This window comes from Loxodonta africana, chromosome 4 (assembly GCF_030014295.1).
Source record: "Loxodonta africana isolate mLoxAfr1 chromosome 4, mLoxAfr1.hap2, whole genome shotgun sequence".
In the NCBI taxonomy this organism is placed as follows: Eukaryota; Metazoa; Chordata; class Mammalia; order Proboscidea; family Elephantidae; genus Loxodonta; species Loxodonta africana.
Window position 1 is genome coordinate 170,067,433 of NC_087345.1, and position 15,957 is coordinate 170,083,389.

The 15,957-nt window shown below is 37.3% G+C and overlaps 1 protein-coding gene across 5 annotated transcripts in view; it reads right to left on the reverse strand.

Annotated features, from left to right (window-relative positions):
- Positions 1-406: 406 nt before the first annotated feature.
- MPP7 (MAGUK p55 scaffold protein 7) overlaps positions 407-15,957 on the reverse strand; it is a 296,574-nt gene continuing 281,023 nt past the window's right edge. For 3 of the 5 annotated variants that reach the window (XM_064284959.1, XM_064284960.1, XM_023548818.2), the window contains 5 exons: positions 12,986-13,066; positions 9,250-9,343; positions 8,029-8,137; positions 6,197-6,340; positions 409-4,664 (listed from right to left, as the gene is read on the reverse strand). In XM_064284959.1, coding sequence (XP_064141029.1) covers positions 4,485-4,664; positions 6,197-6,340; positions 8,029-8,137; positions 9,250-9,343; positions 12,986-13,066 — 608 coding nt within the window. In that variant the 3' untranslated portion in view covers positions 409-4,484. Of the gene's footprint in view, positions 4,665-6,196; positions 6,341-8,028; positions 8,138-9,249; positions 9,344-12,985; positions 13,067-15,957 lie in introns of all 5 variants that reach the window. The other 2 variants (XM_064284961.1, XM_064284962.1) reach the window with 1 other exon arrangement.

The following is a 15,957-nucleotide window of genomic DNA, read 5'->3' on the forward strand; positions in this document are numbered from 1 at the left end:
GCTTAGATGACTTTTCCAAGGTTGCAAAGCTGGTAACAGACAGAACCAGAATTTGAACTCAAGAATTCTGGCTCCAGATCCCATGCTCTTTAATTGCTATGAGGTAGTCTTTCAGCGAAAGGAGAGCTGGGACTCACTGGCTCAACTACTGACGCCAAGGCCAAGGCTCACTGGTTTGTCTGTATAAGCGGATGGCTGTTTGTGCTCAGATGCACAGCTGAAAACGTCAGCTATACCTAACAGCACTCACATCCGAGGTGTAACAACACTCTCATCCTGACGGGGTTGGGGGTGGGTCACACAGGGATGGATTAACCAGGAAGCAAAGTACACACGGGCTTGTTTACTTATTAATCTGTAGTGCACAATTGCACATGGGTTTCATCACCCCTTTGATGTGGTGAAAAACAGGTGAAATCGTGCACTACAGATTAGTAAGTAAACACAAGTAAGCCCGTGCATACCTTGTTTATTGGGTAATTGTCCCTGGGTAGGTGGGAAGTGGAGAATAGGGGGGAGAAGGTGGGGAGGGGGTGTTTCTATTATGGATGGCTTTGGATCACCCATCCCACTGTGTCTCCACACGTTCACATACCTGCACTGTGTGTCTCCACACGTTCACATGCCTGCACTGTCTCCACACGTTCACAGTCTGCACTGTCTTCACACGTTCACGCGCCTGCACTGTCTCCACACGATCAGATGCCTGCATTCTGTTTCCACATGCTCACATGCCTGCACTGTCTCCACATGTTCACACGCCTGCACTGTGTCTCCACATGATCAGATGCCTGCGTTCTGTTTCCACATGTTCACATGCCTGCACTGTGTCTCCACACGATCAGATGCCTGCGTTCTGTTTCCACACGTTCACATGCCTGCACTGTGTGTCTCCATGTGATCAGATGCCTGCATTCTGTTTCCACATGTACACACGCCTGCACTGTGTGTCTCCACACAATCAGATGCCTGCGTTGTTTCCACATGTTCATGCGCCTGCACTGTGTGTCTCCACATGTTCATATGTCTGCACTGTGTCTCCACATGATCAGATGCCTGTGTTCTGTTTCCACATGTTCATATGCCTGCACTGTGTGTCTCCACATGTTCATGTCTGCACTGTGTCTCCACATGATCAGATGCCTGTGTTCTGTTTCCACATGTTCATATGCCTGTACTGTGTGTCTCCACATGATCAGATGCCAGCATTCTGTGTTTCCACATGTTCACACATCTGCACTGTGTCTCCACATGATCAGATGCCTGCATTCTGTTTCCACATGTTCATATGCCGGCACTGTGTGTCCACATGTTCACATGCCTGCACTGTCTCCACACGTTCACAAGCCTGCACTGTCTCCACATGATCAGATGCCCGTACTGTGTGTCTCCACAAGTTCACACCTGCACTGTGTGTCCACATGATCCAGACGCCTGCACTCTGTTTCCACATGATCAGACGCCTGCACTCTGTGTCTCCACATGTTCGGACGTCTACACTGTATATGTAAGAGTAAGACTAGTGAACTCCACTCTTCCAACAACCTTGCTGAAATCAAGAAATGTCTGGCTGAAAAAATATGAACTTTAGACAAGTGCAAACAAATCACCTGATATCATAGTAAAGAATCTGCTTTACCATGGGAAACGGTATAACAGAGTACCCAAGTACAAAAAATAATTTTCACATAAGTATACGCATACTTTAAAGATACTTTATTAACAACGTAAGTTTTCCATTAATTTATAAATTCTTACTAGTCAAAAAGGAAATAAATAATAAAAATCTGTATCTTGGGAAGGCTTTTTACAACGTAGTTTGGTAAATCTGAGATTACATGGTTGTCAATTTAAGATTATTACAATTTAGATACATTCAATCGTTAAACAATACCAGAGTGTCAGCCTCAAGATACCAAGAACTTCCATATTGGTAAAGAAAGTCATGGGAAAAGTTATATACTTCAATTTCACCTTTTCATTTTTAACCCATCTCTAATTTATCAGTAATGGGAGTACAGAATCTTCTTGTTGGTCTTGGTTTTTAAATATACGGATTTAAAGTAAATATTTCTCTTCTCTTACATGCTGGCTGACATTTTTGGGAGCAAGCTGCTAAAACATGTTAGTGAGGAACATAATGCGACTTCCTTGTTTATGCAGAAGAGGGGTGAGTGGGGTGAAGAAAATGCAGAACCAAGGGCCTCTTGCTACAATTTCTAACAAGGCCTTGGGACTGGCCTGGCCTTAGTAAATTTTAACCAAGCCTCTCTGGCATCAAGATGGCCATGTACACATCACTGCCTAAACTGTGTGTACTATCTGGTAACAGATTTCTCCAACTGCCAAAGTGCCCCTTTTCATTATTTTAAAAATATTGGTCAGCTCTGGTCTAAACAGAGAGAGAGGTCTGAAAAGTCATATTTTTATAACACGCCCATTACCACCACCAAAAAGAATCCAGTTTCCACCACCTTAAGCTACATCTACCTCTACGGTAAAGAGGTGAGGCAATTATCTGTAAATGAAGAAAAAAAATCAATGTTGGTATTTCAGATCAAAGGATTTGGACTGCCTAAATTATTATACATTTTCCATTATTATTTGAAGAGTAAATCTTAACTGATAGAAATTTTAGTCAATGTTCAAAGAGGAAAATAATCTACCTAAATCACGTACTTAAGACTTGGGCTTTAGACCAGCCACATAATGTTAAAGTATGACTCGAGTATCAGATCTGGCAACCCTATTTTCTCTCTCTTTTAAACTAAATTACTTGCTATTTAATTAATAAACTTAGAACTTACTGTTTGGATTATGTTGTTAAGTAGCATTTAGTCTAATTATCTAACTCTTATGGTGAGAATGTATGTCAAGGCCACTGGGGTGCTTTTCATTTCTGTTTCTAATACATAATTTGACACCTGAAGGCAACCCAGTGAATAATGCTATCAAATGTGCAGTGCAGATTTAACACGCTTGTGGGTCGGTCGGGGAACAAATCAAGGTCAAATATTTACATGGAATGTTGACCATGATTTAAAAAACCATTATTTTAAATTATGACACCCTTACATATAATCTATTTTATGAATAGCCCCATTTATTAAAAAAATATGCCTTTTGAGTAGTTCATAAATACATAAAATTTCACTAAATACTATTTTTCTTTAAACATGACATCTAAACTCTCTTTACAAATCAACAAAAAAATAATATTTTTTCTCTTTTAAAGTCACAGATGCAATGATCTTTGATTGGCAGGGTCTTCTGCATGCAGGAACAGCAGGGCATGCTCTCCTGTACAGCTTACGGACCTTTCTAGGATTTTGAACTATATAATTCACTTGCTGAAGTTCAGCAGTATCGAGAAAAATGAGAGATCCCATCTAAATATTTACAATATAAGATTTTTCCTGAAACTTCTCTGCAAATGGCAAGGTTAGGATGGTATCTGGCCAGTGTTCAGAATCATTTGAATGATAAAGAAATAACAACACAAGAAAAGCTTTCTAGAATACATCGTAGCATGTGATCAATTGCATATATTTAAAAAAATGACATTTTCTTTAACTGTATCAGTAATGTGTAAAATGTTTACTTTCAGGATATGAATCACATTTTTATAATTTATTGGGAAAATCCAAAGGCAGCTAAGAAAAAAAAAAAAAAAACCTTTTTGGTGATTCCAAAAACATATTCTGGAGATTTACAAATAAAAATGACCTTTGTAATCATTACTAACCCCCAAGATATCACCATTCTTATTCATTCTTATTAACATCATAAGAAAAGGTTTTTAAAATTGCATACATAGTTTTTATAAGTCTATCTTCCCTTATTAAATATTTGTTGAGTCACTGAAATATACGCATAAGGACTGCTCAAGCCATAACGTGAAGGCTACTTACTCAAGGCAATTTTCAGTAGTTTTCTTTAAGAAAGATTTTAAAATGCACACACTGTGAACATATTATGCATACGTAAGAAAAAGCTCACACTTTTAGTAAGAGGATCCCTTCTTACGGCCAGCCCAACTAAATCTGTGAAGCTTTGCCAGGAAAAGTGATGCTGTCCTGTCTGTATGGAGCTATTAAAACCCTCAACTGCTAACATGCAAACTTGATGGCAGTGACCACATCAGAGGCAGCTGAAGCACTGAACTCCGTTCCCTACTTAGTCTCTAGTTATTTCTCTTTAAAGTACTCATCTCGGAGATAGAGCTATAGTAGAGACAACCAGATGGCTCAAAGCTTTGCTTAGAATACAGTACTGTGTACATTTTGATTTTGAATCTTACACTCACACATTATGTTTGATATAAGGCTGTAAAAAGATACAAACAAAACCGGCATTCAATTTTACCAAGATTGTACATTTATGACAGTTGATATAGATTAAAAAAACCCTACCACCAAAATGGTAACTGAATTTATTCTAATCATGCAGTCTATAGAAAAGTGGATTATGGAAATTTTCCTTAGCTACGAATGCAGCCAGCTCACTGGAACCCAATGGGTATCTGTCTCTAATCTGTCAAAAGTTGTTTTTAGCTCATTGAAGGCCACGGTGAGATCATCATTTACTACAGTCTTGTCAAAAAGATGACCATATTGGCTTTCCATTATCTGTGCAGACTGAATCATTTCTTGAAAGTCTTCTTCCTACAAAGCGAAGTTTGTTTTTTTTTAAAGTGGTTAACCAGGCAATTACATCACTTCACATCAATGCAAACATTCTACCACTGGTTGACCTAATGCTGTTTTGTGCTCATTCCTTCACTTCAACCAGAAATGGAGATTACCCTCTTTAACCACAAGTTCCTCAGAAATCATAATTTCTAATACTCTCTCTGATTTGGTTGTAACTGAGCTACTCTGACAAGACCCAAATCTCCCGCTTTCCTTGAATTTCTGGAGAATTAGTTACTGACTTAGTGTCCTTGGGATATTTCTGTTCTATAATAGCTATGGGGGGAGGAGACTGTTTACTCCCATATTCCGAGTGGTTGCATTACTTGCACTTATTCATAGCAAGCAATTTATAACATAAAATACTTTTTCAGAGATGGACACATTTATAAAAAATAGTTACCAGGCCCTGCCTACTTCTCAACAGAAGTGGTTCAGAAGCCATTTACGCTCACATTTTTGAAACCTGTAAGTATTTTAGTTGGCTGTATAACTCAAGACTATATAACTATATGCATAAATCTAAGTTAGCCAAATCCTAAGAATATGTTACCATTTATTATCTTGAGAAGCCTTTTAATTTATAAATACTACACAATAAAACTTCTCATACTGCAACATATTGAAATAATTTCAGAGTCCACATTCAATGTCACATAAAATTTCACAACAATAAAAAATTTAACTTCAGTGCTAATCAAGAGTACCGAATAACTAACATCAGGATTATATCTAGTCAGCATGGATATGAATTGTGAGTATTTTAGAAGAATATTTATCGAATACTGGGAATCAAAAATGTAATCTGTATTTTGTTATCACAATTAACAGTTTATAAATTAATATAGACTAAGGCTAAAGATGAGCTAATAAAGAGCAAAACAAAAATATAGCTCTTGACATTTCATTTCTTTGCTTTTCATTTTTGATCCAAAGGCAGAATACATCATCTTGAGATTAAAAACAAAAAACAATGAAAGGTCTTGCCATTCTAGTCATTAACATACCAGAGTCTCCCTTTCTAATAACACTCAGAGGAAATATAAATATTATTGAAAAATACAAGTCTACTAGAAAGGTGTTTTTTCTTATACTGTGCTCAATTTGATTACTGATGCAAGAAGACAAAAAAGGCAAATTACTGAAATTTTCATATAGTCTATTAGTCTTCATGAGTAACAGTAACTGACTTGGGCATTTTTCCACTTTAAAAATAAAATTAATTGGTATGAGTGTTGTATAAATGTCCAGTCCACAAAAATCTAACCTATCTGCACAACAGCATATTAAATGTTTCTGAGTCAACTTCATGTGAAGATCTACCCATAGCTGCACAAAAGACAACTATAGGTCAATCATTCAAAATACATATGACTAAATGCAAGTCTAGCTTTTCCAGGTTCTGGATCACAGTATCAAACACTACAGTCTTTCCAAGGTGGCAGCTGCTGCACACCTGCTTCCAACTTTGCTTACGCAGCACTGCCAACCATCATCAGACTTACTGTAAAGGGTTTGGCGGCTCCTTGGTCGTCTCTGCTCGAAATAATCTTTGCGTTTTTTCTTGTCTCTCTCAAACGTTCTATTGATGGAGGCTTTATAAATATCACAAAAGGCTTAAATTCTAGTGTCCTTAAATGCTTTACTGTCTGCAAGAAAAAAATAACATGTTTTCTTGTATTTCTTTATGTAATGTCATGATAAGTTTTACCATAAAACTAGGTTTTCTTTCTAATGAAAAAATTCTTAAAATCATTTTCTAATTCAGCTCAGGGGGTCTCTCTACATGTTATCATTCAATGAGTTGCTGACAATTAAATGTAATAAATATCTTTGAAAAGCTGCCTGGAGAACATAACTTGCATTTATAAATGTTCTATTAGTACTGAATAGAAGTGGCTAACCATACTATGAAATTGGTTTTTAGATCAAATATTCAAAAGATGCTGTGAGTTAAACAGAAAGACTTCCGTACGTGGAGGTATTCCAATCATCCCATTCAAATCTTTTCCTGATGGCAAGCATGAGTTGTCTGTCTCTTCTGTCCTGCCTTTCAGAGTGCCCTCAAAGGGCAGGCTTCTCCTCCCCATGAAGGCTGCCAACATTCCCTCATCAAATCCTTCATGCTATTAGGCTGTGCTTCTGGGGACTCATCTATAATCAAGGGTGATTGATATATCAAGGGTGATTGATAGTAGGGTGCAATTCTTGATCTGTATGGTAAGGCCTCTTTAGAATATGAATATAAATCATAAATTCCACTGAAAAGTGAGGTAGAAAGGTTGTACGTGAGCGTGAGTACGTAGTGGTGGGTGGGAAGCTGGGGATGCGGCGGTAGGTGAGCACTTAGGGAGTTCTGGAGTGACTAGACCCAGTACACTGGTGGAGTTTCTTCACAAGCAGAACTATTCCTTTCATTGCTGGTGCCTAAGTCAGGATTCAGCTTCCCTGCTGAGTCTTGGTACCCTTGTACTCCAGATTTATCCTCTTTAAGGGCAATGATTGAGAGGATGACGCAGGACTGGGCATTTTTTCCTTCTGTTGTACATAATAAGGTCATTTTGAGTCGGAATCAACTCGACTGCACCTAACAACAACAAGGCGTATAAATGGCTTCTCCAGGGCATTTTGGAATTTGCAGGTTGCACAAAAGGCACATCCCACAGTGTAGCCATGTTGGAGGGTGAATCTGTGGTTTCTGAGTGATGAGGAAAATGCCAAGGGTTGGTGTCCGCTAGAGGACAAATAGTATGATAAGAATTGAATGGTTTCTTCCACTGACATTCGCAGTCCAGAATGCTCCTAAGAGCTCCCAGAGTGAAAGGCAAGAGGGATCTCATTTATCTCAATTCCTTTGAGATGTCACTCAACTCTCACTGGCTGGTTGACACTTTCAGAGTACACTTAAAACCAAAATCAGAGACCAAGAACCAAAATGTCCACTGTTAAAAATTATGAGCACTCATAATAATACACAATATGCAAAATAAGTTATACCTATAATAGTGTAAGATTTTTATAAAAATACAAAATATTTAGAAGAAATACCTAACACAGTCATTGTACTTGGCAAAAACTGAAAATACCTAAGAGTCACAAACACAGACCTTGGGGCATTTTCCCCACTTTTCTTATAATAGTAAGGGCTATGTTTTTTTTTTTCATGAAAGACTTCTCTAATTATATTTAAATGTCTTTGTCTTAAATGTGGTTTAGAAAAGCTACCTAGGTGCCAAGAGTGAGTAGACTTCAAATTTGCCTCATATTGAAATGCTCACATGAAGTGTAGAAGATTACAGGGGCCAGAAGGGTGCTGAACAGTTCATTGTTTACTTACATGAGGCTGAACATCCAACAGGCAAACTTTGTTTTTAGCTAGCACAGACCGAACTGAGTCTATACTGGTGCCATAGTAGTTGTTTTTATATTCACCGTATTCAATAAACCTGCAGAAAATTAGAGACGTATCAGAATCATTTGTGAATTAAAAAAAAATTATAGTTAGCAAAATATAGAATTCATATGTAAGAGATATTTTCACTGAACATGTTTAATAAAATAAACTAATAAAGTAAATAGAGCCAAGTACTTCAAAATGTCAATTTTAAAAAACCTTCTACTTTACATTTTCAAATCAGTAACACTTGATTGTATTACACTTAAGCTGAAAAAAAAGTACTGTAGTCCAGCGGTACTCTAATGTTTTCCATCACCTCTTTTTCAGAACTAATGTAATGCAATAAAACAGCAAATAAGCCAAACAATAGAAACTACTGAAATTTCATTGCACACTAAGCTGGGCTCAGAAGCAGAGGAGGAGCTGGGTGGTGGCTAATGGAGCCAGGGCAGCCAATTGTGTGCTATAAAAACACAATCACTGGGCCAAATGAGAAAAAAGCATTTTGATGTTTCAATAAAATCCCACAATCCTGCATTAAAACACACATTACTCTCTGATACCCTAAAATATTCCTGGTTAAGTGAATGGAAAACCTGGCGGGGGTGGGGAGCAGGGGGAAGAAAGCAACTCAGAGCTAGTCAGAAGATGTGGAACAAGGTGCCTAACGTGATTTCAGCTTCCTGAAGAGCCAATGAGAGAGACTGTACGTGTAGAGGGGTACGAGGGATATATTCAAACCAGATGCCACCGAACTGATTCTGACTCAGGTGACCCCTATGTGTCAGACTAGAACTGTGCCCCGTAAGGATATATTACATAGTTGCTAATTAGTTTTTAAAATAAAGTTCTATCCAAATTGTATATTAGGGTTCAATTAGTGCTGTGGAAGGCGGTCACAATAATACATTAGCCACGTTCCCTTACTCAGCAAAATAATTCCTTTATGTTTAACAGAAATGTAGAAGTTCTAGGTTATTTGAAATTAGAGGTGAAGACTGATAGCAATTTCTAGCCAAATTATCATCTTTTTGTTTTAAACATTATAAAAAAATATACTACATTTCAAATGGAGGGGAACTCCCAGTTGTCTAAAGCTGGATATAGAAGTACATGCTTAAAAACCACAGTCACACAAAATTTTTCAAAATTTCCACATACTTGTTATTTTGTACATCTGTCTCAAACAAATGCTTGGAAATGAAAATATACTCAACACCATCACTCTCCTGGCTTCTTCGTGCTCTGGTAGTGTCTGGGATTTAATTACAAAGAGTTTAGAAAAGCCCTGACCAGTTGCCTTAAGCAAAAATTTAAAAAGAAATCATCAAGTATGTTTGATTAAAGTGCATTTCTTAAACATGCTTTTAAAGTTTATAAAAAGAAACATAGCTAATAAAATATACTGGTGTCATTAATTCATATTTTCTGACATTAAAATATTAATTTGAAGATAGATTTGATATTAAATTACACTGTCTATGCTATTATCCATTACATTTTTAAGGCTGTCTAAAATGCTGATTAGATGGAAATGTTACTTAAATCCTTGAGAGAAACCCCTTTCTTTTGCAAGTGTATTATGGTCATCCTTACTTATTGATCTTTACTTATTAAAGCAAGTCTCTTGCCCACTATGTTGTAAGATAAACTGATTTCACTATTTTCAGCACATGGCACATAGTGAGTCTGCCATCAATGTTTTGTTTTACTAATGGAATGAAGTCAATGGCCTCTATTTGCTATTCATTCCTTCTTTGCAAAGTTATGAACAGCATCTTTTTAGAGTGCCACTTAATTTCCAGCATTTCAGTAATTAAGAATGTTGTTTACACCAAAAGGTGCTGTTATTCTTTGTGAAGGTCATGCCCTTTTGAGAAACAGCACAAAGCCCTGATAATTTAATTCTATCATAAATACTAAGAAATTTCACAGCAGAAAAACTCAATTAAGTATATATAACATAACAAACATTCAAGAATATGAAAGACACTAAATTTAGTATGATGCCCTGTATTGGAGTTTGGGGTCAAGTTCCTTTATTACTTAAACAGCTATGTTGTTGTTGTTTGCTGGCATTCCTTTAGCAAATGGTAGGCTTTAAGAAAAACAATATTGCTGAAAGCCAAAATTGAGAATTCCCCATGGATTAATTTGTTTTTTATGAACTAAGGAAAGATTGTCTTAACTCCCTTCTGATGGCAGAACACTTGAAAAATGCAGAACACACAGTGTAAGCATCACTGCTTTGATGGATGGTAGCCTCCCGGGAGGGTAAAAATACTATTTAAAACCATATCCAGTGATAACTGAACAACACATTTATGAACTTTGCCAAATGCGTTTAAAAGTTAACAGGTCTACAGCCAAACTGCTTATCATGATCAATCTGAATTACCCAGGTCTGATATTATTCTACTGATAAATTTTAGTATCTAATTGTAATGAGGTATCATAGGAACTTCACAAACTCATTAACAGTGAAGATGCCTGAACAAGGGCTTTGAAAATTGTTACCGCGGAAAAGGAAAGATGGGCATATAGACCACAACGCAGTCACTGACTGGCACAGCTCACTGTCTGAATACTCACTATGCTTACAGTTCAAGACAAATAGTAAACAGATGTAGAACAAACTCCTTCCCCACTTCTCCACCCCACAACAAAATCCCAGAATAGCTGTCATAGTAAAAAAGAAAGAAAAAAAAAATTTTTTTTTAAACGGGTACTGCAGTTTATAACACTTTTTTTTTTTTTAAATAGAAATCTCAGCTGAAGTTTCCTATGGACAAAGAAGTGTTCTAGAGCACGAGTACCACTGTAAGTGTGGTATCTGTCTATAATGTCCACTTTCCCTGTTAGCATCTTGAAAACACAGATTCTGTAACTCGTCATGGGAAACCACAGCAGTGATTAACAGGTGTGGCTGGCTAAGAGTGTCCAGATACCAGGCTACAAAGACTTTGGGACCCAAACATGTCTGATGTTATGACTTATTTGGGACACTCGCTGTAAATACAGATTCTCAACCCTTCAGTTCGGCTCCTGAAGGGGGCTCTTTTGGAAAGGCCTTGAAATCTTTTTACAACAATCCCGCGATATTCTTATCAGGCAAGTCTGGAAGATACTGCTATCTGGGGATCCTCTGACATTAAGGATCTGTTTAAAAGTGAACCAGATGGATCAACGTCTCTGAATTGTGCATGCAGACACTGGTGAACGGGTGTATCTTTTGCTGTGTATGTTCTCACCAACAACAGTGACAATTTTTAAAAAAGTGAATCAAACTGAATTTGTTAAAGGAAAAAAATTGGAACCATTGGTGATGGCTGCAGAACAGACGAAAGTGATCAACATCAAGGAACTGTACACATAAAAATGGTTGAAACAGCAAACGTTTTGTTATACATATTTACAATGATTAAAAAAAAAAAAGTAAATCAGAGCAGAAAGTTATTACTTTGGGGATTTCTTTAGACACTTCTAGCCCAGAGCCTTTCTAGATGGAATCAGTTTAACTTCAGAGGCAAACGTTATTTTAATAGTTGAATAAATTGAGCCCAAACTGCCTTGCCCTAGGTTTTTCGGAAATACCAAAGCTGTAACAGAGGAATTAAGGTTGATAGACAGCCTTATTGATATTTACCCTCTCAAAAGAAACATGTCTTTAGTACTAACAGGGCTACAAGACAGAAAATTTGTACTTTGAAGGGACTGTATAGTGATAAGTAGGCGGAATGACATGAGAAATGGTATCATAAATCCCGTTTCAAATCCAGGTGCAACTACTATTACCTACGGAAACTCGAAATAAGTCAAATTATACTTTCTACCCCTATTTCCTTCTCTGTGAAATGGAGCTAATAATATCCATCTAACGAGGACTAAGTAAATCAAGACAAATAAAGGAGAGGAATACACAGCAGGAAATAAATACATTTTTTCCTTTTAATCTGCTTTCCATCCTCTAGGTTTCTTTTGCAATTGCTTACGTGTAAGCTTAGTAATTGTTCTATAAAAGTTTCTAATTACCTGTATAGTGCAATGAACTGTTACAAGAGAAGTGAACAACTAAAGTTAAAAAAAAAAAAAGGAAACCTTCTGATCCCACATTTTCCTTTACTTTCATCTCTGTTGGCGGAAACCAGCAGTTCCTCAACTTATGGCTGAAAATGATTACAAACAATAATTTGGGAAAACGCAGTTAACAAGGGATAACTTGAGGTAATAGAAAACTATGATTTTAAAATAAAGCTGAGCTCTTCCAAAACTAAAGAACATTGCTAAGGGCAACATACAAAGGATTTTTTTTTTTTTTAACAGTGCTAAAACCACTAGAAAAAGCCAACATTGCAATTTAGCCTTTTAGTCAGCTTTCCTAACATCAACATATTAAGCAGTCAAGTGGCATTTATTCTGGAGATCAAAATGCTTCCAACATCACATTTCATTTGTAGGAATGCCTGTGAAAACAACTTTTATAAAACTAGACCTAATTCTGTGTACTGAAAAGAAGTCTACCATGTTTGGGTTACATGCCAACGAAAGTCCCACTTAACACTACCTGCCAATTACTACATATAAAAAAATAATTAAAAAAGGTTTATATTGTAAGAAGTCTCCTTCATCCCTCTGCGATTTGGTGAAAAACCCTGGAAAACATTAGCACTTATTTTAGGAAACAGAATAGTAAAGGATTTTTTAAAAATAAGGTTTGTAAACGATACTTTGATGTCATATGCGTACTGAAATACGCCACGAAAATCTGAGAGCAGGGAAGCTGTGATTATAAGACACCCTGCCGATAATCTGTGTAAACTAGGGCACATGCCTTAACCTGCTATATAAGGGTTTAGCAATTAGTATTGGTAGCACCATAGAACAGTACAAAACTTACGTGGCACTGTCACACCATAGTGCTGTGTGTCACTGATCAGCAGCTTTCGTTTCAGTTCGTTCAACCCTACTCCTATAGGGCCTGAAAAAACAGGGTAACAGAAATTCATTACCAAGCAAAGCAACGTAGAAACGCTTCTCTAATTGACATTTATGCATGAAGACAGGCTGAGGACATGTTTCCAACTCTGTACCCCAAGAGATGATCTCTAGTCAAGTTGTATACTAGAAAAAGCCCAGGATTCCTTTTGTTGCTTTCTCACTTTTTTAAATTTCAATCCCCACATTCCCCTCAAAAATGTTAGAAATATTTGTGTTTTAAATGGAACAGTCAAGAGTATCTAAATACATTACCAAGTAATGGTACCCACTAGAGCTTAAAAAATATGAGCACTTAAAAAATTGGATTACATAGTTCAGATAGTGATCATTTTAAATGTTTTAGATTCTAATAAACAAAAACACCTTTGGACCTTGATTTTATCTTGGATGCAAATGAAATGACCCATTGAAAATTTGCAAAACCACCTGTTACATTTACATCTGTCAAGCCCCTCTTCCTAGGATGTATTACTTGCAGTTGGTCTTTGCTGTTCCTGGTAGTTGCTGTTGAATGGATTCCAACTCATGGTGCCCCCCTTGTGTGCAGGATACAACTGCTCCATAGTTTTCAATGGCTGTGACCTTTCAGAACCAGATCACCAGGCCAGTCTTCTGAGGTGCCCTGGGTGGGCTGGAACCGACAGCCTTTTGGCTAGCAAGTGCTTAAACGTTTGCACCCAGTAGACTCTGGGCACTGGAAAAACAGGGACTTCATCTACTTTCTCACCAACTGCTTCCCTAGCTGACAAACTATAGGCATTCATTAGTTTTTTTACTTAAATTAGGCTCAATAAATTATGGTATTATAGAGATAAAACTATTTGATATATGAGCCAAAGGAGCAAGAGTTAAAGTTAAAAAGCATTTGCACCTAGGACTTGAGTCTCATTAGGTGACAAGCCTAGGTCACGAAAAGAAGTTGGTAGAGCTTACGCTTGAACTTGGCTCTCTTGAGGTGAAAGCAGAGGGAACTGTGATGAATCCACTCTAAATACAAAGAATTTAAGGAAAGGAAATCTATCCAGCTAACAAAGGAGTGCAATTTAATAGAGAGGACGGAACTACGGTGCTGCTGTGAATGTAATCACATCAAGGTAAACACTGAAGCTGTAAGAAGAGATGAGATCTCTGAGGCAGAGAAAAAAAGGAATAAGCATTGACTGACTGTCTACTCTACGTAGGCACAATGTAGGGGCTTATGTATTTTACCTTCTCCTAAGCTACAAAAAAGTATTTAGAGTAAGATCGAAAGCTTACTCGTTAAAACAATCAAGAAAAACAAGTCACATTACAATGGAGTTGCATTATATGTACAGTATACAGGTGAAGCAAACTCAATTATATGTTCTCAAAAAAAGAAAGAGAGACAAACAAAACACTAACGCCTCAGTAATGGCCGGCCTGCCACATCCCTCAAGGCACCCAGGACTGAAAGAAATGATGTGAACTTACTGTTCCTTCAGTAGGCCTCAGCTATGGAGGGTTTCTCAGGGAGTGAGATACTTTGTCAGTGTGATTCTAGTATTTCATTTATAAAAAATTAAAAAAAAAAAATTATCTAGTACCCAATCAGAAAAATGACACTTTAACAGGCGGAAAAACTAGCTGTATTTGAATTAGTGTGAAGAAGTATGTCACCTCCAATGAGATAAATTAAATTTTGATGACACTCAATTTTGCCCCTTATGTGATGACTTTATAATCTCTTACAAAAGAGTTAACTTCACTGTAGCATATAAAGTTATATACTTATGTAGTATATAAAGAATTTACAGTAGTAGGAAATGATTTTACTAAAAAATCTTCCCTAGGTTAGATTATTTTAGATATAACGTTTTTAAAGATAGAAGTATCCTCAGAGAAAGGTTAAAATACGGACATAATTTCAGTCATCCTTACTGCAAAACTGCCCAGCATGCCTACACGCAGAATTTTCTCTGATGGGCCCTTGGATCAATTCTGCCATGACATTTGAAAAACTCTACTGTTTCTCCTCTTTAGAACTTGCCCTTAAGACCACAGTTTAGATCCATCCTGCCTTCCTACATCCTTCCTCTAGGGTTAGGCATAAATTCACACTTTTATTTGGCTCTTCTGTATTTAAAATACCCATCTATTTACACTACTTGAGGGCACTGGGTTTTTTTTGTTTTTTTTTATTTACACTGCAGGCAATTTGGGGAATAAAAGCAAAGTTCATTCATATGCCTCTGCAATGGGCCAGATTCATTTCCCCTTCAATCTATACATTTTTACCAACTTTGGTAAAACATATTTACATGTACATACACAAATAGGTTACTCTGTAGCTTGTCTTCAAAGGTGCTTGCTAATGATAAAGTGAAGCAGGGAAGAGAGAGAACACATTCTGCATTGAGAAGACAGCACCCAGTTAAATCACAGACAACAGGCTTTGGAATAATGGTAACGATGGTGACACAGTGAGGTCTTTTTGCGTGGCAGCCATGTGCTGCTACAGGGTTTGCACGCATCATACCTGATCCTCAGACCATCCCTGCGGGCAAGGTATTACTATCCTCATTTTACAGGTGAGAAAACTGAGACAAGGAGAGGTAAGTAAGTTCCTAAGGTCATATCTGGAGTGTAGCTCAGCTGGCACTCACAAGCCATCTGACTGACTCAAGAGTCTGCTTTCTCTCCGGTCTACCATCATGGTATTAAAAGAATGCTGGTAAACCTAACTCAAGGGCCCTGTGATCTGTAACTTCCTGTAGTCTTTTGCCCCATTTCAAGCTGCCCCACACTTTAGACTCTGATTGTGAAATAGGCAGAGACTCTGGCTACAAAAAGGGGCAGAAGTCAGATCTTGTGATCTCTAACCTCATCCTGGGTGGAATCTCTCAGAAGTCT